The following is a 25,557-nucleotide window of genomic DNA, read 5'->3' as shown; positions in this document are numbered from 1 at the left end:
TTTCCTCTGACGCGCATTGCTGTACACTGGGAGCACACCTGGTGTCTGTGCCGCCCATCAAACCCTAAACGCTGGGAGAGATTTTTTTCCCTCCTACTTTTCCTTTCTGCCTCTTTTTTTCCTCTCTGTTTTGATCCAATTTTCTTACCCTCTCTATTTCTCTTTCTCTCCCTGATTTGACTCTAATTCACCCCATTTCCCTCTCCGTCGTTCCTCTGTTTCTATCTCCAACCTTAAAACCAATTGGTTCAGGAGATAGACCGCCAGTCCCGTCGCTCGCCAAGGTCCCGAATGCCCCGCTTATCAGCTCGCACTTCCAGCAATTCAGCCGCGCGAAAGATTTTGGAGCTGAAGGGGGGGGGGGGGCGAGGTCTCCTGCTCCAACAAACCCGGGGCCACTGCCACGATGGGGCTCCCCTACCTTCCTGCGTCCTTCGAAACCGAAGTGGCCACACCCAGCTGAGGGTCCGCGATTTTGTTACATACGACATCCATGTCGATGATGGACAGGAGGCAGCCGGCTCCTCCCTGGATGCAGCAGTGGGTGTCTGGGCAGTAGCCTAGATTATCCAGCACATGATAGCCCTGGTTGTGCCCACATGTCTCCAGTGTCACAGTGGTCGCAATGGCCGAAACACCGACATGGACGAACAACTGCAAGAAGAATATTAACAAACGCATGCAAGAAATTAATGGGCAGGAAAAGACCTGCTGGTCCATGAAGCCTGGCACACATGACAGAACCCCTCCCCCCACCCCTCTATCATTCCCCCATCTTTTCCCCAGCCCCCTCCAATGCTCCCCATAATTTGTTTTTGGGTGCGAGGCCCATTCACAGTTTTGCGCGCGTGTGTGAACTTGAACATCGGAAAAGCCGATCACTAGCTGGGCGGAACCGGGAGAGAGCTGCGCAACCATGCAGCTTATAGGGAACGGTGCGCCCTCTCTTCAGGCCCCCTCCCCCCTCCCCCACCTAGCCCCCTACACCCTCCCCTCCCTTCACCCCCCTCAGCCCCTCCCTTCATCCCCCCACACCCTCTCCCCACAACCCCTCAGCCCTTCCCTTCACCTCCCCCACACACCCCCTCCCTTCACCCCACTCAGCCCTCCCCTTCAGCCCCTCACCCTTCAACCCCCCACCCCCTCCCCAACCTTCACCCCCCCACACCCCCTCCCTCCCCCACCCTCTCCCTTCCACCACCCTGTCGTTCAAACCCCCACTCACCCACCCTACCCTTCCCCTCCCACACCCTCTCCCTACACTTCTGTATCGAGTTTTTTGATGAAGTAACAGAGAGGGTTGATGAGGGCAATGTGGTTGACGTGGTGTACATGGACTTCCAAAAGGCGTCTGATAAAGTGCCACATAATAGGCTTGCCAGCAAGGTTGAAGTCCATGGAATAAAAGGGACAGTGGCAGCATGGATACGAAATTGGCTAAGTGACAGGAAACAGAGAGTAGTGGTGAACGGTTGTTTTGCGGAGTGGAGGAAGGTATACAGTGGTGTTCCTCAGGGGGCGGTTCTAAAACCACTGCTTTTCTTGTCTTGATATATATTAATGACTTGGATGTGGGAGTACCGGGCACATTTCAAAATTTGCAGATGACACAAAACCTGGAGACGTATACTGAACGGTGAAGAGGAGAGTGATAGACTTCAGGAAGAGAGACAGGCAGGTAGAATTGGTGAACACTTTGCTTCATATAAAACAAAAAATAAATCTAAATTCTCGGTTCCTGATCAAATGGTTTCTGTCCCTCCGGGCAGAGAAACATGGAATATTTGCAAGACTGGATTCTGTATCTAACCCGTGCTGTACCTGCCCTGGGAATGTTTGATGGGACAGTGTAGAGGGAGCTTTACTCTGTATCTAACCCGTGCTGTACCTGCCCTGGGAGTGTTTGATGGGACAGTGTAGAGGGAGCTTTACTCTGTATCTAACCCCGTGCTGTACCTGCCCTGGGAGTGTTTGATGGGACAGTGTAGAGGGAGCTTTACTCTGTATCTAACCCGTGCTGTACCTGCCCTGGGAGTGTTTGATGGGACAGTGTAGAGGGAGCTTTATTCTGGATCTAACCCGTGCTGTACCTGCCCTGGGAGTGTTTGATGGGACAGTGTAGAGGGAGCTTTACTCTGTATCTAACCCGTGCTGTACCTGCCCTGGGAGTGTTTGATGGGGCAGTGTAGAGGGAGCTTTACTCTGTATCTAACCTCTGCTGTACCTGCCCTGGGAGTGTTTGATGGGGCAGTGTAGAGGGAGCTTTACTCTGTATCTAACCCGTGCTGTACCTGCCCTGGGAGTGTTTGACGGGACAGTGTAGAGGAAGCGTTACTCTGTATCTAATCTGATCTTCAGTTATCACTCCCCGCATTCTGCAGCTCCCTCATTCTTCTTCTTAGGCAGTCCCTCGGAACCGAGGATGACTTGCTTCCACATTAAAAATGAGTTCTCAGGTGACTGATGAGTCCAATGCGGGACCTACAGTCTCTGTCACAGGTGGGGCAGACGGTGGTTGAAGGGGCGGGTGGGTGGGGTGCTTGGGTTGACGTGCGCTCCTTGCGCTTGGCTTCCGCTTGCTCCCGGCGAAGAGACTCGAGGTGTTCGGAGCCTTCCCGGATGCTTCTCCTCCACTTTGTGCGGTCTTGGGCCAGGGATTCCCAGGTGTCGGTGGGGATGTTACACTTTTTCAAGGAGGCTTTGAGGGTGTCCTTGAAGCGTTTCCTCTGCCCACCTGGGGCTCTCACTCATTAAACCCCTCCCCTTGCCACAGATGTTAATCTTTTACCAGTTGACTTTCTAGGACATCGCTGACAGACAAAGATAAAGTAAAACATAGAAACATAGAAGATAGGAGCAGGAGTAGGCTATTCGGCCCCTCGAGCCTGTTCCACCATTCAATGAGATCATGGCTGATCATCCAAGCTCAGTACCCTGTCCCTGCCTTCTCCCCATATCCCTTGATCCCTTTAGCCTTAAGAAATATATCTAACTCCTTCTTGAATATATTTAATGAATTGGCCTCAACTGCCTTTTGTGGTAGAGAATTCCACAGGTTCACCACTCTCTGGGTGAAGAAATTCCTCCTCATCTCAGTCCTAAATGGCTTACCCCTTATCCTTAGACTGTGACCCCTGGTTCTGGACTCCCTGACCATCGGAAACATCCTTCCTGCATCTAGTCTGTCTAGTCCTGTTAGAATTCTATAAGTTTCAATGAGATCCCCTCTCATTCTTCTAAACTCCAGCGAATATAAGCCCAATCGACCCAATCTCTTTTCATACGTCATTCCTGCCATTCCAGGTTTCAGTCTGGTGAATCTTCGCTGCACTCCCTCCATGGCAAGAACATCCTTCCTCAGATAAGGCGACCAAAACTGCACACAATACTCAAGGTGTGGTCTCACCAAGGCCCTGTACAACTGCAGCAAGACATCCTTGCTCCTGTACTCGAATCCTCTCACTTTGAAGGCCAACATACCATTTGCCCTCTTAACCGCCTGCTGCACCTGCATGCTTACCTTCAACGACTGGTGCACAAGGACACCCAGGTCTCGTTGCACTTCCCCTTCTCCCAATCTATTGCTGTTCAGACAATAATCTGCCTTCCTGTTTTTGTCACCAAAGTGGATAACCTCGCATTTATCCACATTATACTGCATCTGCCCAATCACCCAACCTGTCCAAATCATACTGGAGTTTCTCGGCATCCTCCTCACAGCACACACGCCCACCCAGCTTTGTGTCGTCTGCAAACTTGGAGATATTACATTTAGTTCCCTCGTCTAGATCATTAATATATAGTGAATAGCTGGGGTCCTAGCACCGATCCCTGCGGTACCCCACTAGTCACTGCCTGCCACTCGGAAAAAGATCCGTTTACTCCAACTCTTTGCTTTCTATCTGCCAACCAGTTCTCTATCCAAGTCAGTACCTTACCCCAATCTCATGTGCCTTAATTTTACACGCTAATCTCTTATGCGGGACCTTATCGAAAACCTTCTGAAAGTCCAAATACACCACATCCACTGGTTCTCCCTTATCTATTCTACCAGTTACATCCTCAAAAAATTCCAGTAGATTAGTCAAGCACGATTTACCTTTTGTAAATCCATGTTGACTTTGTCCGATCCTGTCACTGTTTTCCAAGTGCTCTGCTGTTACATCTTTTATAATTTTCCCCACTACTGATGTCAGGCTTACCGGTCTATAATTCCCCGTTTTCTCTCTACCACCTTTTTTGAATAGTGGGGTTACATTAGCTATCCTCCAATCCATGGGAACTGTTCCAGAGTCTATAGAATTTTGGATGACCAGCAATGCATCTACTATTTCTAGGGCCACTTCCTTAAGTACCATAGGATGTAGATTATCAGGCCCTGGGGATTTATCGGCCTTCAATCCCATCAATTTCCCAAATACCATTTCCCTACAAATACTGATTTCATTCAGTTCCTCCCTCTCATTAGACCCTATGTTCCCCGACATCTCTGGGAGATTATTTGTGTCCTCCTTTGTGAAGATAGAACCAAAGTATGTATTTAATTGGTCTGCCATTTCGTTGTTCCCCCTTATAAATTCCCCTGATTCTGACTGCAAGGGACCTACGTTTGACTTCACCAATCTTTTTCTCTTCACTTTTCTATAGAAGCTTTTACAGTCAGTTTTTATGTTACCTGCAAGCTTACTCTCATACTCTATTTTCCCCCTCTTAATTAATCCCTTTGTCCTTCTTTGCTGAATCCTAAACTGCTCCCAATCCTCAGGTTTGCTGCTTTTTCTGGCCAATTTATATGTCCTCTCCTTGGATCTTATGCTATCCCTAATTTCCCTTGTTAGCAACGGTTGAGTCACCTTTTTTGTTTTATTTTTATGTCAATCAGGGATGAACAAATTCCGTAGTTCATCCATGCGATCTTTAAATGTTTGCCATTGCCTATCCACCGTCAACCCTTTAAGTAACGTTCCCCAATCCATCTTGGCCAACTCGCGCCTCATACCATCGTAGTTTCCTTTATTTAAATTCAGGACCCTAGTCTCCGAGTCAACTACTTCACTCTCCAACTTAATGAAGAATTCTATCATGTTATGATCGCTCCGCCCCAAGGGGCCTCACACAACAAGATTGCTAATTAATCCTTTCTCATTACATAATACCCAGTCTAAGATGGCCTGCTCTCTAGTTGGTTCCTCGACATATTGGTCCAGGAAACCATCCCGTATACACTCCAGGAATTCCTCCTCCACAGTATTGTTACTAATTTGGTTAGCCCAATCTATATGTAGATTAAAGTCACCCATGATAACGGCTGTGCTGTTATTGCACGCGTCTCTAATTTCCCGTTTAATGCCATCCCCAATCTCAGCATTACTGTTTGGGGGTCTGTATACAACTCCCACTAACATTTTCTGCCCCTTGGTATTTCTCAGCTCTACCCATACAGATTCCACATCATCAGAGCTAATATCCTTCCTTACTATTGTGTTAATCTCCTCTTTAACCAGCAATGCTACCCCACCTCCTTTTCCTTTTTGCCTGTCTTTCCTGAATATTGAATACCCCTGGATGTTGAATTCCCAGCCTTGGTCACCCTGGAGCCATGTCTCCGTAATCCCAATTATATCATATCCATTTACATCTATTTGCGCAGCTAATTCATCCACCTTATTACGAATGCACCTCCCATTAAGACACAAAGCCTTCAGGCTTGTTTTTTTAACACTCTTAGGCCTTTTAGAATTATTATTTGTCGTGGCCATGTTTGATTTAAACCCTTGATTTCTCTGACTGCCACTTTTGCTTTTCTCCTTCCTGTCTTTTGCTTCTATCCTTGCTTCCCTTTCCTCTGTCTCCCTGCACAGGTTCCCAACCCCCTGCCATTTTAGTTTAAACCCTCCCCAATAGCACTAGCAAACACTCCCCCTAGGACATCGGTCCCGGTCCTACCCAGGTGCAAACCGTCCAGTTTTTACTGGACCCACCTCCCCGAGAACCGGTTCCAATGTCCCAGGAATTTGAATCCCTCCCCCTTGCACCATTCCTCTAGCCACGTATTCATCTGAAATATCCTTCTATTTCTATTCTGACTAGCATGTGGCACTGGTAGCAATCCTGAGATTACTACCTTTGAGGTCTTATTTTTTTAATTTACCTCCTAACTCCCTATATTCAGCTTTTAGGACCTCATCCCGGTTTTTACGTATATCGTTGGTACCTATATTCACCACGACAACTGGCTGTTCACCCTCCCCCTCCAGAATGCCCTGCAGTCGCTTCGAAACATCCTTGACCCTTGCACCAGGGAGGCAACACACCATCCTGGAGTCTCATTTGCGGCCGCAAAAACACCTATCTATTCCCCTTACAATAGAATCCAATATTACTATAGCTCTCCCCCTCTTTTTCCTCCCGTCCTGTGCAGCAGAACCACCCACGGTGCCAGGAAGTTGGCTGCTGCTGCCTTCCCCCGATAAGCCATCTCCCTCAACAATATCCAAATTGGTATATCTGTTTGAGAGGGGGATGGCACTACCTGCCTGCGCCTACCACTCTGCCTGGCGGTCACCCATTCCCTTCCTGCCTGCCTGTGCAGCCTTTACCTGCGCTTCCTCTCTTTGTTAAGTATCTCCCCTTATCTCTCGCTCACCAAGTGTCTTTGTTCATCCTCCGCTTAGTTCCTCTATTCCTTTCGCACTCATTTCCCTCTCTCGCGCTCTGTCTCTTCCCCTTTGTCTCCTTGTCTCGCACTCACCTTTGCTCCTCACTTGTGAGGAAGGCCAGAAAGCAGAGCTGGACTCCGCAAACCACCCACCCCCAGCCACAAGAAGTCTTATTTCTCCTTGGAACGGGAAGTTGGACCCATATCACTTTGTTGCCTTTGTACAAGGACAGTGCGAGGGACAAGGTCTGGGCGGGAGGTTAATCTCTGTAATCCCCTCCAGCCCTACAACCCTCCGAGATCTCTGCGCTCCTCCAGTTCTGGCCTCTTGAGCATCCCCGATTTTAATCGCTCCACCATTGGCGGCCGTACCTTCAGCTGCCTAGGCCCGAAGCTCTGGGATTCCCTCCCTAAACCTCTCTTTCCTCCTTTAAGATGCTCCTTAAAACCTACCTCTTTGACCAAGCTCCCTGTCCCAATATCTCCTTATATGGCTTGGTGTCAAATTTTGTTTTAGAACACTCCTGTTAAGCGCTTGAGACGTTTTACTACATTAAAAAGGTGCTATATTGTAGTAGTTGAGGTAATGGGAACCAGGGCTATGTGGAAGCTCAGCGGGTCAACACCCGGGATTGGGACTCCGCAGCAAGGAGACTGGATCTGAAGATACGGACTTGGAAGCTGCTACAAAGTGAGAGTGTATAGGGAACGGTGGAAAACTGGTCCCTGATTAACAGCAAGTGACAATTATTAATGGCCACATGGACCAATCAGATCTGTGGGACATGACAAGCAACTGTTGAAAATCAATTTGTTTGTATATTTATGCTGAACATCTCCCTGAGGCTGAACCACACTGTTCGCAACCTTGGTGTCATATTTGACCCTGAAATGAGCTTCCGATCACATATCCGCAGCAAGACTTCCTACTTCCACCTCTGTAACATCGCCCGTCTCCGCCCCGCCTCCGCTCATCCGCTGCTGAAACCCTCATCCAGGCCTTTGTTACCTCTAGACTTGACTATTCCAACGCACTCCTGGCTGGCCTCCCACATTCCACCCTACGTAAACTTTTTCATCTTAAAATACACCTGTGCAGCGCCTTGGGATGTTTCACTACGTTAAAGGTGCTATATAAATATAAGTTGTTGTTGTTGAATAGCTGAATTAATTATTACAATATTCTTGTTGCAACACCTCAGAGAATGCAAGATGTCTGGGATGGAGGACTTAGAGGGGAACAATTGTGGTGGCCGAGATAGAGAGAGTGTTGAATGCTCTTGCTTGTAGCGAGCGTCTAAATTTCCCATCACGTGATGCCACGGGCCAATCAGATGGAAACATCAGTCTGTGCTAAACATGTGACTCCACAGACCAATTAGAATGTTGGCATAAAATGTCCTGCTCTCACTCCAGCCCCCTATTCCCACCCCTCCCCCCACCGACACCTCCCTCCCCCACACGGACACCTCCCTCCCCCACCTCTCCCCCCACCGACACCTCCTTCCCTCCCACCCCTCCCCACAATGACACCTTCCCCCCCCTCCCCACAATGACACCTCCCCCCCACCCCCCAACAACGACACCTCCCACGCCTCCCCACTCCCAGTTAAGCCTCCACCCGAGAAATTCAAAAACAAATTTGACACGGCGAGTCGGGTTAATAAAATAACGGAGTGAGTATTGACACCACAACGTGAGCCAATGAGTTTAAAGCGGGGCAGGATTTATGCCAGGACTGACAGCAAACAGAGTCTATTTTACAGCAAACAGAACTCATGACCCAAACTACAGCAAAGTCTCCCGATAAAAGCAGGATTATTTCTCCAGCAAAATGCAGTGAGTGGAGGGTAGTTACAGAACACAAGTTATTTCCGTAAAATCAATCCCAGTCACTTACAGCAGTGATTAACGGGGGAATTACCCAATCATCTGCATTGTGGCCAAGACTTGTGGGGCCACTATATGCAGCCCATAAAATAATTCAAAGACAGTTACATTATCCAGGAGGAAGAATGTGCCTAACCTGAGGATGATGACGTTTCCACAGAGAAGGGATCAAATCCAGGACCTTCTCATACTCCACTGGAATCTCGTACACATACAGATCCACCTCGTTGCCCAGCCCCAGCTTCTGCAACTCCTGAAAAACAGCAAGAAGGTCAATGACAGCAGATGACGGGAGTTCAGCAGAAACCATTTGGCCTTGAAATCACGCAGTGTGACAAGAGCACCTCGAGCACTGATGGGACAGTGGGTTACACCTGGCACAACAAGATCCCACAATCCATCCCGCAAAGTCCAGGAAACTCAGTCCCGTTTTGCCTTTATATTTCCTACTCACTGGTTTGCTCGGTTTGAATTGGCAATAGCAGAATCATTACCTGCTGTCAGGGGGAAAAAAAGCGAGCAGTGGTTATGATCGGAAATTGTTGAACTCGATGTTGAGTCCAGAAGGTTGTAAATTAGGACATTAATAAACTTGCAGAATAGGCATATAATTGGCAAATGAAGTTCAACACAGATAAATGTGAGGGATTACATTTTGGTAGGAAGAATAGGGAGGTCACTTATCACTTGGAGGGTGCGAGTCTAGGTGGGGTAGAGGAACAAAGGGATCTCCGAGTACAAATACACAAATCACTAAAAGTTGCGACACAGGTTAGCAAGGCCATAAAAAAGCAAACCAAGCACTAGGGTTTATTTCTAATGGGATAGAATTGAAAAGTAGGGAAGTTATGCTAAACCTGTATCGAACCTTGGTTAGACCACACTCTGAGTACTGCGTACAGTTCTGGTCGCCATATTATAAAAAGGATATAGAGGCACTGGAGAGGGTGCAGAGAAGATTTACAAGGATGATACCAGAAATGTGAGGTTATACATATCAGGAAAAGATGAACAGGCTGGGTCTCTTTTCTCTTGAAAAAAGGCCGAGGGGTGACCTAATAGAGGTCTTTAAAATTATGAAAGGTTTTGATAGAGCGGATACAGAGAGAATGTTCCCACCTGTGGGGAAGAGTATAACTAGAGGCCATCAATATAAGATAGTCACCAAGAAATCCAATAGGGAATTCAGAAGAAACTTCTTTACCCAAAGAGTGGTGAGAATGTGGAACTCGCTACCACAGGGAGTGGTTGAGGCGAATAGCAGAGATACATTTAAGGGGAGGCTAGATAAGCATATGAGGGAGAAGGGAATAGAGGGTTATGCTGATAGATTTAGATGAGGAAAGACGGGAGGAGGCTCGTGTGGAGCAGAAACGCCGGCATGGACTGGTTGGGCCGAATGGCCTGTTTCTGTGCTGTATATCCTATGTAAAGTGCTGAAATGTAAAGTCCGAAAACACAGCATCAGTTTCCACATGTGCGCTGACGACACCCAGCTCTACCTCACTACTTCTTCTCTCGACCCATCCACGGTGTCTAAGTTGTCAGACTGCTTGTCCGACATACAGTTCTGGATGAGCAAACATTTTCTCCAATTAAATATTGGGCAAACCGAAGCCATTGTTTTCGGTCCCCGCCACAAACTCCGTTCCCGAGCCACTGACTCCATCCCTCTCCCTAACATCTGTCTGAGGCTGAACCACACTGTTCGCAACCTTGGTGTCATATTTGACCCTGAAATGAGCTTCCGACCTCTCTCTCCTCCTTTAAGACGCTCCTTAAAACCTACCTCTTTGACCAAGCTTTTGGTCACCTGCCCTAATTTATCCTTATGTGGATCGGTGTCAAATTTTTGTGTCTTAAAATACTCCTGTACAGCACCTTGGGATGTTTTACTACATTAAAGGCGTTATACAGTATAAAGTTGTTGAATCGAATTAACAGCCCATTCAACCCAACTGGTTCCAGATCACACTTTGTGCCACACTCGGCAACTCAAAAACAAACAAAATGTTGACTATATTTGTAACAAATTGTATGACAAAGATTGATTAAACAGAAATAAAATATTTGACTATTTTTAAAAAAAACTACCGATTTAAAAATAACACCGGAATGAAGTGGTCACACACTGTTGATTTGTACCTTTGTAAACTTTTTAAATCAAAGACTTCGTGCAGTTTAGTCCCATCAGTACCCGAGCATTAGGACTAGAGTAGAGTGATGGGTTTGGGAGCTTGCCGAACTGAACTTTAAAAGCTCGCAGCCACCGCTACCTACAGGCTGACTTAAAATGGTACGTGTGTACACCATCATCCCTCCTCAAACAGGCAGAGAAAAGGGCCGTCTGCACGACAACCCTTAGACAGAACAGCCTGTGTGCTCAAACCCCCTTAAACCCAGCCTCTATAAAAAGTCGCGACACAGGGAGAATGGTGCGGCTCACCATCACTCGACAATGGAAGCCTTTGTTGCTCCTCAATAATCGGCAGTCAGTCAGTCTGGCCAGCCATGATCGACATGAATTGTGCCATTTTCTGTCATACCAGAGCACTGGGATCCTTTCCCAATCTCTCGCCCTCCTCCACCAACACTAAACAAACTCGCAGCTGTACTCAACAGCAACCACCACCCCCCACCCCACAACCCCCTGGCCCAGTTAGACTGCGAGTCTTGTGCGCGCCCTGGACTCCGCCGACCAATTATTTCACAAGAGCACTGGGACAAGGCCATCAATAAATTAAAAGCGACACAAAGCACAAGCACAAAACACCACACTGGAATAAAACCCTAGCCCTTCGATCGCAAGTTTAAAAAAAAATAAAACAAAACTGATGTGACCGTGGCCAAGGATCGAAGCCCGAATTAAACCATCGTAGGTTTAGGAGGTAGAACGAGTCAAAACATACAGCAGATTTAAAAATAAAACACACCAACCAACCAACCCACCCCCTCCGCACTGCACAGGACAATGAAAAGTGGCAGGACAGGATTCTACAAACTAGAAAGCCCCTGAAACCACAAACATAGCAGAATGCAACAGTGCGAACCTGGGACGCTAAACTCGGATGTATTTTGAGAGTAACTGCAATCGGTAAATGTGCATTTTTCGGACCATATTTTTTTTTTAAAATTATATATAAGAAAAAAATCTAGACGAAACAATAAAAAAATTGCTGGTTCTGAATCACGGATTGCCAAGTTTAATTCCCGGGGGGTCATGCCGAGGCTATGTACAGGGCTCCGACACTGCACCTTGTGTACTCCATTCAGTTCTGCTCACCAAGCCACAAGGGAACCTTCCAACCTTTGTCAGGGCCACGAGGGGACAGCCTCAGAGAACTGGAGGGGAAACCTGGTCTCTTCATCCTTACAAGGAGGTGGGAGAGGACCATGTGGAGTTATAGGATATTAAATGGAATACAAGATGTTAATCCCAAGAACTATTTTAAATGAAACAACCACCTGCATTTATATAGCACCTTTAATGTAGTAAAACGTCCCAAGGCGCTTCACAGGACCGATTAACAAACAAAATCTGACACCGAGCCACATAAGGAGATATTTGGACAGGTGACCAAAAGCTTGCTCAAAGCGGTAGGTTTTAAGGAGCATCTTAAAAGGAGGAGAGGTTTAAGGAGGGAATTCCAGAGCTCGGGGCCCAGGCAGCTGAAGGCGCGGCCGCCAATGGTGGAGCAATGGGAATCAGGGGATGCTCAAGAGGCCAGAATTGGAGTAGCGCAGAGATCTCGGAGGATTGTAGGGCTGGAGGAGGTTAGAGAGATAGGGAGAGGCGAGGCCATGGAGGGATTTGAAAACAAGGATGAAAATTTTGAAATCGCGGCATTACTGGACTGGAAAATGCTTCAGGCGCTATAGAAATGCAAGTTCTTTCTTTCTAACTGCATGCAGCATATGTGTTTTGTGTCAGTTTGATTGTTATTGGTGTGTCTCTACACACAGTTTAATACTAGTTTGACTATTTGTTTTTATATTCGTGCATGGGATGTGGGCGTCGCTGGCAAGGCCAGCATTTATTGCCCATCCCTAATTGCCCTTGAGAAGGTGGTGATGTGCAGCCTTCTTGAACCGCTGCAGTCCGTGTGGTGAAGGTACTCCCACAGTGCTGTTAGGGAGAGAGTTCCAGGATTTTGACCCAGCGACGATGAAGGATCGGCGATATACATCTAAGTCAGGATGGTGTGTGACTTGGAGGGGAACTTGGAGGTGGTGGTGTTCCCGTCCGCCTGCTGCCCTTGTCCTTCTAGGTGGTAGAGGTCGTGGGTTTGGGAGGTGCTGTCGAAGAAGCCTTGATGAGTTGCTGCAGTGCATCTTGTAGATGGTACACAGTGCAGCCACGGTACGCCGGTGGTGGAGGGAGTGAATGTTTAAGGTGGTCGATGGGGTGCTTTGTCCTGGATGGTGTCGAGGTTCTTGAGTTTTGTTGGAGCTGCACTCATCCAGGCAAGTGGAGAGTATTCCATCACACTCCTTACTTGTGCCTTGTAGATGGTGGAAAGTTTTTGGGGAGTCAGGAGGCGAGACATTCGCCGCAGAATACCCAGCCTCTGACCTGCTCTTGTAGCCATAGTATTTATGCGGCTGGTCCAGTTAAGTTTCTGGTCAATGGTGACCCCAGGATGTTGATGGTGGGGGATTCGGTGATGGTAATACTGTTGAATGTCAAGGGAAGGTGGTTAGACTCTTGCTTGTTGGAGATGGTCATTGCCTGGCACTTGTGTGGCGCGAATGTTACCTGCCACTTATCTTCTTAGGCAGTCCCTCGGAACCGAGGATGACTTGCTTCCACATTAAAAATGAGTTCGCAGGTGACGGAGCTCTCTTGCCGTGCCGGAGTTCCAAGTAGAACGCTTGTTTTGGGAGTCTCGTATCGGGCATGCGGACAATGGGACCCATCCATCGGAGCTGATTGAGCGTGGTCAAAGCTTCGATGCTGGGGATGTTAGCCTGAGCAAGAACACTGACATTGGTGCGCATATCCTGCCAATCGATTTGCAGGATCTTGCGGAGGCAGCGTTGGTGGTACCTCTCCAGTGCTTTGAGGTGCCTGCTGTACATGGTCCATGTCTCTGAGGCATACAGCAGGGCGGGTATCACTGCTGCCCTGTAGACCATGAGTTTAGAGCCGGGTTTGAGGTCCTGGTCTTCAAACACTCTCTTCCTCAGGCGACCGAAGGCTGCACTGGCACACTGAAGGCGGTGTTGGACTTCATCGTCGATGTCTGCCCTTGTTGACAGTAGGCTCCCGAGGTATGAAAAGTGGTCCACGTTGTCCAAGGCCTTGTCGTGGATTTTGATAATCGGGGGGCAGCACTGTGTGGCGGGGGCAGGTTGGTTGAGGACCTTTGTCTTATGGATGTTTAGTGTAAGGCCCATGCTCTCGTACGCTTCGGTGAAGGTGTTGACGATGGTTTGGAGTTCGACCTCCGAGTGCGCGCAGACGCAAGCGTCGTCTGCATACTGTAATTCAACGACAGAGGATGGGACGACCTTGGATCTGGACTGGAGACGACGGAGGTTGAACAGTTTCCCGTTTGTTCTGTAAATTAGCTCCACTCCAGTGGGGAGATTACTGAGGGTGAGATGGAGCATTGCAGCAAGGAAGATCGAGAAGAGCGTTGGTGCAATGACACAACCTTGCTTGACCCCGGTTCGTACGTGAATTGGGTCTGTGGTGGAACAGTTGGTCAGGACCATGGCTTGCATGTCGTCGTGAAGCAGGTGGAGGATAGTGACAAACTTTTGAGGGCAGCTGAATTTGAGGAGGACACTCCATAATCCCTCATGGTCGACAGTGTCGAAGGCCTTTGTGAGATCAAAGAAGGCCATGTACAGTGGTTGGTGCTGTTCCCTGCATTTCTCTTGTAATTGACGTGCGGTGAAGATTATGTCCATTGTGCCCCTTCGTGGGCGGAATCCGCATTGCGACTCTGGGAGGAGCTCTTCGGCCACTGGGAGAAGGCGATTGAGGAGGATTCTTGCGATGACTTTCCCTGTGGCAGATAGCAGGGAAACTCCTCTGTAATTACCGCAATTGGACTGGTCACCTTTCTTGAGGATGGTCACAATTACGGCGTCTCTGAGATCAGTCCAAGCCTGAATGTTGTCCCGGGCAAGTAGCTTCAAGTCTGAAGGAAGCAGTTGCAATGATTGCAAAACAGGTTTATATTTTGCAAAGCTGCTATTCAACTGGGATCTACTCATGAAAAACATTTCACAAGAAACATCCAGATCACAGATTTGCGTTGACTGGCACTCTAGTGAAGTGCTACATTGCCAGAGGCGCTGGGATTTTCATTTAAATAAATTCGTTCTCACAATGTAGGAATCGCTGGCAATTGTTTTGCCCATCCCTAGTTGCCCCGAGTTTGATACGACTGAGTGGCATGCAACGTGTCAACTGCATTGGTGTGGGACTGGAGTCACATATATAGGGAGCAGCTTCACCACACGGACTGCAGCAATTCAAGAAGGCCGCTCACCACCACCTTCTCCAGGGCAATAAATGCCGGCCTTGCCCATATCCAGTGAGTGAATTAAAAAAAAATAGGCCAGACTGGGTAAGGACGGCAGGTTTCCTTCCCTGAAAAAAAAGGACATTGGTAAACCAGTTGGGTTTTTATGACAATTCAACAGCTTCATGGTCACTTTTAATGAGACCAGTTTTGTTATTTCCAGTTTAGTTTTTTTCACTCAAACGGCCCCGCTGGGATTGGAACTCACATTCTGTGCATCGTTGGTCCAGTAACAGAACCGCTACACTGCCGCACCCGGGTGTTGAACCGAGGCTCCGTCCGCCTTTTGCGGTGAATGCTAAACATTATACGGGGAGCAGGGGAGTTCTCCCGGTGTCCTGGCCGACACTCACCCCTCAACTAACACTGCGGAAAAAACAGACTAACTGGTCGCTCATCTTGTCGTGGTTGCCGAGGTCTCAGTAAAATGTGGCATTTCCTACATAACAAGTCACTTCAAAAGGGTAATTAATGGTATTACAGCACAGAAACAGGCCATTCGGCCCGACTGCTCCGTGCTGGTGTTTATGCTCCACACGAGCCTCCTCCCGCCCTACCTCATCTCACCCCATCAGCATATCCTTCTATTCCTTTCTCCCTCTTGTGCTTATCCAGCTTCCCCTTAAATACATCTGTGCTATTCGCCTCAACCACTCCCTGTGGGAGCGAGTTCCACATTCTCACCACTCTCTGGGGAAAGTGGTGAGAATGTGGAACTCTCTCTGTGTGGAGTTTGCACATTCTCCCCGTGTTTGCGTGGGTTTCCTCCCACAGTCCAAAGATGTGCGGGTTAGGTTGATTGGCTATGATAAATTGACCCTTAGTGTTAGGGGGATTAAATACATGGGGTTACGGGGATAGGGTGGGATATGTGTCGGTGCAGGCTCGATGGGCCGAAATGGCCTCTATCTGCACTGTGGGGTTTCTGTGATTCTGTGAAAGAAGTTTCTCCTAAATTCCCTGTTGGATTTATTAGTGACGATCTTATATTGATGGCCCCGAGTTCTAGTCTCCCCTCCAAGTGGAAACATCTTCTCTACATCTACCCTATCGAATCCCTTCATAAACCTAAAGGCCTCGATCAGGTCACCCCTCAGCCTTCTCTTTTCTAGAGAAAAGAGTCCCAGATAGTTATAATCCTCTCAGTTCTGATATTATCCTTGTAAATCTTTTCTGCATCCTCTCCAGTGCCTTTTATAATCTGGAGACCAGAGCTGTTCACAGTGCTCCAAGTGTGGTCTAACCAAGGTATCTGGAGTCTAGAACTGTGCACAGTGCTCCGAGTCTGGTCTAACCAAGGTATCTGGAGACCAGAGCTGTTCACAGTGCTCCGAGTCTGGTCTAACCAAGGTATCTGGAGACCAGAGCTGTTCACAGTGCTCCGAGTCTGGTCTAACCAAGGTATCTGGAGACCAGAGCTGTGCACAGTGCTCCAAGTCTGGTCTAACCAAGGTATCTGGAGTCTAGAACTGTGCACAGTGCTCCGAGTCTGGTCTAACCAAGGTATCTGGAGACCAGAGCTGTTCACAGTGCTCCAAGTGCGGTCTAACCAAGGTTCGATACAAGTTTAACAGAACTTCTCTGCTTTTCAATTCTGTCCCTCTAGAAATGAACCCCAGTGCTTGGTTTGTTAAAAAAAAAGATCTTATTAACCTGCGTCGCTACTTTTAGTGATTTGCGTATCTGATCCCTTTGCTCCTCTACCCCATTTAGACTCTTATTTTCCAAGGAGTGTGTGGCCTCCTTATCCTTCCTACCAAAATGTACCACCTCACACTTATCCATATTGAAGCTCATTTGCCACGGCGTCTGAAGCACTTTGAAACATCCGAGATGTAGTGAAAGCAATGACGTCAATGAAAATCTGTCTTTTGTAACTCTCCTGGAACCGTTGTCAGTTAATCACCAAACACGGAAACTGATTTTCAAAAAAGGGACTGGGGGATGCCTTGCAGGAGCCCACGGGCCAGGGAAACTTTTCACAGGTTTGAAGATTGAAATGTGATCATTCTGTTGCGTATTCTATCAAAAGGTACTCCATTCAAGGAGCTTTGGGGGTTTCGATAGAGTAGATACGGAGAAACGGTTTCCAGTCAGTAACCAGAAGATTTTAGGTAAAAATCAGTAAAAGAACCAAGAGGGAGATGAGATGAGAATTTTTTTAAATATATAAAACGCAGCGAGTTGTTGTGATCTGGAACGAACTGCCTGGAAGGGCGGTGGAAGCAGATTCAATAGTAACTTTCAAAAGGGAATTGGAGAAATACTTGAACAGGAAAAATTTGCAGGGCTCTGGGGAAAGAGCAGGGGAGAGGGACTAATTGGAGAGCTCTTTCACAGGCACGATGGGCCAAATGGCCTCCTTCTGTGCTGTGTGATCCTATGATTAAATGTGCATTTATTTAGCACATGCAAAACATCCCAAAGATCTTCACGCACAATTAATTTCTCAAATGTGGTAACTGTTCCATAAGCAGGTGCAGCAGCCGCTAGGAGTTTGAGAGATCGTTGTTGTGTCTAACCAGGTGAATGGCAGGCTAACTGGGTTTTTTATTAAAGTGGTGGTGTTGGTTAAGGGAGGAATGTTGGTCAAGGGAGGAATGTTGGTCAGGGCACTGGGAACTTCAACCTCTATCTGAATCACAAACAGGGAGGTGAGGCCTCAGCTGAACGTTCTCACACTAAGGATGCTAGCTCCAGACTGCACCTGCCTGCCAGCTTGTGTTACTTACTCAAGTCGTGTGACGTGATAGAGAGTCAGACAAGCTGCAACATTCACCATATTATTGTGCTGTCTCTCGAATTATTTGGCGAGCTGGTATCAATAAACGGAGAAAAAAAACCTTGTGCGTATCATATACACTTCATATGTAATGTTTCTAATCGATCTCCTCAAACTGTTCCCATAGACTGGATCACAACACTGTACCCCAGTGTTATACAGTGACAGACCTGTACCCACCAGTACTGTACCCGTGTTATACAGTGACACACCTGTACCCACCAGTACTGTACCCGTTATACAGGGACAGACCTGTACCCACCAGTACTGTACCCCAGTGTTATACAGTGACAGACCTGTACCCACCAGTACTGTACCCCAGCGTTATACAGTGACAGACCTGTACCCACCAGTACTGTACCCGTGTTATACAGTGACAGACCTGTACCCACCAGTACTGTACCCCAGTGTTATGCAGTGAGACCTGTACCCACCAGTACTGTACACCAGTGTTATACAGTGACAGACCTGTACCCACCAGTACTGTACCCCAATGTTATACAGTGACAGACCTGTACCCACCAGTACTGTACCCTAGTGTTATAGTGATAGACCTGTACCCACCAGTACTGTACCCCAGTGATATACAGTGACAGACCTGTACCCACCAGTACTGTACCCCAGTGTTATACAGTGACAGACCTGTACCCACCAGTACTGTACCCCAGTGATATACAGTGACAGACCTGTACCCACCAGTACTGTACCCCAGTGTTAGTGACAGACCTGTACCCACCAGTACTGTACCCCAGTGTTATACAGCGACAGACCTGTACCCAGCACTATTGTACCCGTGTTATACAGTGACAGACCTGTACCCACCAGTACTGTACCCCAGTGTTATCCAGTGAGACCTGTACCCACCACTCCTGTACCCGTGTTATAGTGACAGACCTGTACCCACCAGTACTGTACCCCAGTGTTACACAGTGACAGACCTGTACCCACCACTCCTGTACCCGTGTTATACAGTGACAGACCTGTACCCACTAGTACTGTACCCGTGTTATACAGTGACAGACCTGTACCCACCAGTACTGTACCCGTGTTATACAGTGACAGACCTGTACCCACCAGTACTGTACCCCAGTGTTAGTGGCAGACCTGTACCCACCAGTACTGTACCCGTTATACAGCGGCAGACCTGTACCCACCAGTACTGTACCCCAGCGTTATAGTGACAGACCTGTACCCGCCAGTATTGTACCCCAGTGTTATACAGGGACAGACCTGTACCCACCAGTACTGTACCCCAGTGTTAGTGACAGACCTGTACCCACCAGTACTGTACCCCAGTGTTATACAGTGACAGACCTGTACCCACCAGTACTGTACCCCAGTGTTATACAGTGACAGACCTGTACCCACCAGTACTGTACCCCAGTGTTATACAGTGACAGATCTGTACCCACCAGTACTGTACCCCAGTGTTAGTGACAGACCTGTACCCACCAGTACTGTACCCCAGTGTTATACAGCGACAGACCTGTACCCACCAGTACTGTACCCCAGTGTTATACAGCGACAGACCTGTACCCACCAGTACTGTACCCCAGTGTTATACAGCGACAGACCTGTACCCACCAGTACTGTACCCCAGTGTTACCCAGTGAGAGACCTGTACCCACCACTCCTGTACCCCAGTGTTATACAGTGACAGACCTGTACCCATCAGTACTGTACCCGTGTTATACAGTGACAGACCTGTACCCACCAGTACTGTACCCCAGTGTTAGTGACAGACCTGTACCCACCAGTACTGTACCCGTGTTATACAGCGGCAGACCTGTACCCACCAGTACTGTACCCCAGCGTTATACAGTGACAGACCTGTACCCGCCAGTACTGTACCCCAGTGTTATACAGCGGCAGACCTGTACCCACCAGTACTGTACCCCAGTGTTATACAGTGACAGACCTGTACCCACCAGTACTGTACCCATTATACAGCGACAGACCTGTACCCACCAGTACTGTACCCCAGTGTTAGTGACAGACCTGTACCCACCAGTACTGTACCCCAGTGTTATACAGTGACAGACCTGTACCCACCAGTACTGTACCGCAGTGTTATACAGTGACAGATCTGTACCACAGTGTTATACAGTGGCAGACCTGTACCTAGGGTTGCAAAGGGGTGGAAAGTTTCCGATAAATTTCCGGAAATTTTCCATGGGAAGTTTAGCTTGGGAATTTTGCCCAAAAAAGCACATGCTAGCATAATATTGTTTTTTTTGTATTTCTTTCTTTTTTTTCCCCCACAGGTCCTCTCTTAAAATTACTAACAGAGATGGAATCTTAATTATTAAGGAATTTCTTAATCAATATATGTTTATCTTCTTACTTGGCTTGTTTTAATAATTACAAGTTTTGTGTGTGACTGTGAACAAATGTGTCCTCATTGGTTGGATGAGTGGATGAGCGATTAGCTCCCTCTATTTGTAATATTTGCATATCGAATTGTGATTGGCCTGCAGGCATCTGTAAGACTGCTATAGTTTTTTTAAGATCCAGGTTAGGGGTCCTGAGGGAAGTCATTTTGTTTTCTGCTGATGTTGTGATGATGCAGTAAGTAAATCAGACTTTATACCAAATAAACCAGTTACTTGTTGAACTTGTCCTTCAATTTAAAATATACAAAATAATACACTATTGGTGATGTAGCGTCGTGTGTGTACAGGTCATGCTTCCATCACATGGAGCATCAGCAAAAATGTACTCACCCTGTTGCAATCATGCTGATCGACCGTAGTTCGACACAGAGATGAATGCCCTTTATTTCTCTGCATAGAATGCCCCGTTTACCGTCGGGTGTGTGGAAGCATTTTACCCCAGGCATTAAAGATGGAAAGACTGTGTACATGTGCAAACACTGTAGAAAGCCATATGTAAAGAATGCCACAAAGATGCAGCAGCATTTATCCAAATGCAACAACTTCACTCAAAGCTCACAGCAGTCAGCCCAGAGTTCCTCTGCTTCCATTCAAGAAGATGACAGGCAGTAACAAGTGGGGTACCACAGGGATCTGTCCTGGGCCCCCAGCTGTTCACAATTTACATTAATGACCTGGATCAGGGAGTCGGATGCAGCATTTCCAAATTTGCAGACGACACTAAACTAGGAGGGGGGGTGGGCTCAGAGGAAGAGACCAGGAAGCTCCAGAGCGATTTGGACAGACTGGGCGATTGGGCGGATAAATGGCAGATGCACTATAATGTGGACAAGTGCGAAGTTATCCACCTTGGGTGCAGGAACGGGAGGGCAAATTATTATTTAAATGGCAATAGATTGGGAGAGGGGGAAGTACAGAGAGACCTGGGTGTTCTTGTACACCAGTCACTGAAGGCGAGCATGCAGGTGCAACAGGCGGTCAAGAAGGCAAACGGTATGCTGGCCTTCATAGCAAAAGGGTTAGAATACAGGAACAGGGATACCTTGCTGCAGCTGTACAGGGCACTGGTGAGACCACACCTCGAGTACTGTGTACAGTTTTGGTCGCCTCATCTGAGGAAGGATGTTCTTGCCATGGAGGGGGTGCAGCGGCGATTCACCAGGCTGATACCAGGAATGGCGGGAATGACCTATGAGGAGAGACTATGTAGTTTAGGGATGTACACACTGGAGTTTAGAAGATTGAGAGGGGACCTCATAGAAGTGTATAAAATTCTGACAGGTCTAGACAGACTGGATGCAGAAGGAATGTTTCCCTTGGCGGGTGAGAACAGAACTAGAGGACATAATTTAAGGATAAGGGCTAAACCATTTAGGACAGAGATGAGGGGGAATTTCTTCACTCAGAGAGTGGTGAACCTGTGGAACTCATTGCCACAGAGGGCAGTGTATGCCAGCTCATTAAATATATTTAAGAGGGAATTAGATATATTTCTACGGGCAAAAGGGGTTAAGGGTTACGGAGAGAAGGCGGGGACGGGATACTGAATTAAAGGATCAGCCATGATCTCATTAAATGGCGGAGCAGGCACGAAGGGCCGAATGGCCTACTCCTGCTCCTATCTTCTATGTATCTATGTATCTATGTATGATGGTTCTCATTCAGCATCAGGCTCCTTATCATCAGCAACTCCTGGCCCACTTGGAAGGTTCTTTGATACAATGGATAACCATAGCCAGAAGAATGCAGATGAGTGCCTTGCTCGAGCTGTATATGCAACAGGCTCACCCCTCATGCTCACAGCCAGTGTGTACTGGAAGAGATTTTTCAATGTTATTCGCCCTGCATACTGTCCTCCCACCAGACATGCTTTGTCTACTTATTTGCTGGAGGCTGAGTATAACAGAGTCCAAGGAAAGCTCAAAGAAACGATAGCAATGGCAGACTGTGGTGCAGTTATCTCAGATGGGTGGTCAAATGTACGAGGGGAGGGCATCATAAACTACATCGTCTCCACTCCTCTCCCAGTGTTCTTCAAGAGCACAGACACGAAGGACAACAGACACACAGGCACATACATTGCTGATGAGCTGAAAGCGGTCATCAACGATCTTGGATCACAAAAGGTCTTTGCAGTAGTTACTGACAATGCTGCGAATATGAAGGCTGCTTGGGCTCAAGTGGAGGAGGCCTACCCTCATATTACGTCTATTGGGTGCGCAGCAGGCTTAACCTGCTCCTCAAGGACATCATGGGTTTGAGAACCATGGAAGCACTGTACAAGAGAGCCAAGCAAGTTGTTAAGTATGTCAGGGGAAAACAGGTAGTTGCAGCAACCTACAACTCCAAGCAAATGACAAAGAACAAGAACACCACACTGAAGCTGCCCAACAACACTAGATGGGGTGGTGTTGTCATAATGTACAACAGCCTTCTGGAGGGTAAGGAGTCGCTGCAAGAAATGGCAATATCCCAGTCTGGGGATATGGAAACCACCATCAAGAAAATACTGCTGGATGATGTGTTTTGGGAGAGAGTGGTTAGCAGCCTTAAACTACTCTCACCAGTAGCATCTGCAATTGCTCAGATTGAAGGAGATGACGCTGTCTTGTCAGATGTTCTCAGGCTTTTTACTGATTTAAAAGAACAAATCAGCATTGCCCTACCCACGTCCCTGCTGCTCAAAGCAGAGGAGAAGGCAATTGTTCAATTCATACAGACGCGTCAAGAATTTTGTGTCAAGCCGATTCATGCTGCAGCATACATGCTGGACCCAAAGCATGTTGGGAGACCAATACTTTCTGGAGAACAGATCAACAGCGCTTACAGTGTGATTTCTACCCTCTCACACCATCTCAATCTGGATGTGGGCAAAGTTCTGGGAAGTCTGGCAAAGTTCTCTACCAAGCAAGGTCTTTGGAATGGGGATGGGATATGGGAATCATGCAAGCATATCAGTGCACATACCTGGTGGAAGGGACTTTGTGCATCTGAGGCCCTGTCACCTATTGCATCGGTGATACTCCAAATCCCACCTTCATCAGCGGCCTCTGAACGAAACTGGTCACTTTTTGGGAATACGCATACAAAGGTGCGCAACAGGCTGACTAACAAGAGAGTGGAGAAACTGGTGGCTATCCGGGCGAACCTACAACTTATTGAGCCAGATACAGAAGTGTCCACCACACAGCTAGACACTGACACAGAGGAGGAAATGGACACGTCAGAGCCAGAGTCAGAGAATCAGGAGGAGCAATGAGGAGTAGAGGACTCAGGAGACTCATGAGTAGAAGACTCAAAGGGACAAAATAAGGACAAATTACAGGCTAAATAAGCTGACGCTCTTTTTATTTTATTTTAGATGGGTCTTTTTTGTGGGGGTTCAATAAAGTTCAAAATTATAACCTAAATAAAGTTTTGAAAGCCTGTTTTTATTTGTATGGAACAGTATGTCTATTTTGACGACAAAGATAATATAAGGGTCAGAGACAAAAACCATCAGTGTGCAAAAAAACTCTAAATTCCCGAAAATTCCCATGGAAAGTTTCCTCTTTTAAAAATTCCCAGAATTTTGCAACCCTACCTGTACCCACTACTACTGTACCCCAGTGTTAGTGACAGACCTGTACCCCAGTGTTAGTGACAGACCTGTACCCCAGTATTGGTGACAGACCTGTACCCCAGTGTTAGTGACAGACCTCTTGCGCTGTACGTGTTGAGAATGCCAAGGCTCCTCATGTACACACAGGACCAACGCACGCACGCAATTAGAAATGCTGCTGGACTCTGATCACAAGCTAGATTTAGATTTTGAAAAGGGCAGAGGGAAATACTAGCACACGTGAGTCAGTTAAGGATATTGCAAAACAATGTCAATAACAGAGTCAACACTCCCGACTCTTTCACTGTCAGAGTGAAACCATGGTTTTTATTACAAACTTGGAGCCTACATTCCCCTGCCCTCGCCCACTGCTCGGGATTACCATTAACACTTTCAATGGTTAAGAACAGAAGCCTGTTGTACACACCTATAGGGTTAGGAGCAGTCTGCTATATAGGCAAAAGCCTATTATGGGCGTCACTGTAATGGAGTAATCCCGTGACCTTCTCGAATGGTATTGACTGGGGAGCAGCAGGGAAAGATTACGTGCTGAGTCAGAAGGTTCAAGTCCCACTCTAGAGACTTGAGCACAAAAATCTAGACTGACACTCCCAGTGCAGTGCTGAGGGAGTGCTACACTGTCGGAGGTGCCGTCTTTCGGATGAGACATTAAACCGAGGCCCCTCTGCTCTCTCATAGGTAGACGTAAAAGATCCCATGGCAACTATGTTGAAGAAGAGCAGGGGGAGTTCTCCCCGGTGTCCTGGTCAATATTGACCCCTCAATCAACATCTCTAAAAACAGATTATCTGATCATTATCACATTGCTGTTTGTGGGATCTTGCTGTGTGCAGATTGGCTGCCGTTTCCCCTACATTCCAACAGTGACTACACTTCAAAAAAAGTACTTCATTGACTGTAAAGCGCTTTGGGAGATCCTGAGGTCGATAAACGCAACTTCTTTCTTTCTAACTGCTTGCAGCATAGGTGTTACGTCAGTTTGATTGTTACTGGTGGGCCTCTACACACAGTTTAACACTAGTTTGACTAATTGCAGGGCAAGTAGCTTCAAGTCTGAACAGTTTGACATCTGAAGCAAGTAGTTGCAAGTATTGCAAAACAGGTTTATATCTTGCAACGTTGCTGTTCAACTGGGATCTACTCATGAAAAACATTTCACAAGAAACATTCGGATCACAGATTTGCGTTGACTGGCACTCCAGTGCAGTGCTACATTGCCAGAGGTGCTGGGATTTTTTTTCTCTCCCCCCCCCCCTCAATGTAGGAATCGCTGGCAATGCCGGCAATTGTTCTGCCCATCCCTAGTTGCCCCGAGTTTGATACGACTGAGTGGCATGCAACGAGTCAACCGCATTGGTGTAGGACTGGAGTCACATATTAGGGAGCAGCTTCACCACACGGACTGCAGCGGTTCAAGAAGGCCGCTCACCACCACCTTCTCCAGGGCAATTAGGGACGGACAATAAATGCCGGCCTTGCCCACATCCAGAGAGTGAATTAAAAAAAACTATATATAGGCCAGACCGGGTAAGGACGGCAGGTTTCCGTCCCTGAAAAAAAAGGACATCAGTGAACCAGTTGGGTTTTTACGACAATCCAACAGCTTCATGGTCACTTTTACTGAGACCAGTTTTGTTATTTCCAGATTCGTTTTTTTTTAAAAAAAACACTCAAAC

The 25,557-nt window shown here is 47.5% G+C and overlaps 1 protein-coding gene across 2 annotated transcripts in view; it reads right to left on the bottom strand.

Annotated features, from left to right (window-relative positions):
* Positions 1–25,557, bottom strand: part of pgpep1 (pyroglutamyl-peptidase I) — a 64,750-nt gene that overhangs the window by 18,272 nt on the left and 20,921 nt on the right. The window contains exons 1-3 of one of the 2 annotated variants that reach the window (XM_086004398.1): positions 10,995–11,144; positions 8,685–8,801; positions 422–654 (exon numbers count right to left, since the gene is read on the bottom strand). In XM_086004398.1, the coding sequence (XP_085860524.1) occupies positions 422–654; positions 8,685–8,801; positions 10,995–10,997 (353 nt within the window). In that variant the 5' untranslated portion in view covers positions 10,998–11,144. Of the gene's footprint in view, positions 1–421; positions 655–8,684; positions 8,802–10,994; positions 11,145–25,557 lie in introns of those variants that run through there. The other variant, XM_086004397.1, reaches the window with a different exon arrangement.

Source organism: Somniosus microcephalus, chromosome 13 (genome assembly GCF_052327205.1).
Source record: "Somniosus microcephalus isolate GS21.2 chromosome 13, FLI_Smic_1.0, whole genome shotgun sequence".
Taxonomy (NCBI): domain Eukaryota; kingdom Metazoa; phylum Chordata; class Chondrichthyes; order Squaliformes; family Somniosidae; genus Somniosus; species Somniosus microcephalus.
Note: the sequence above shows the minus strand (reverse complement) of the source record. Positions and strands in the feature narration are given on the sequence as shown.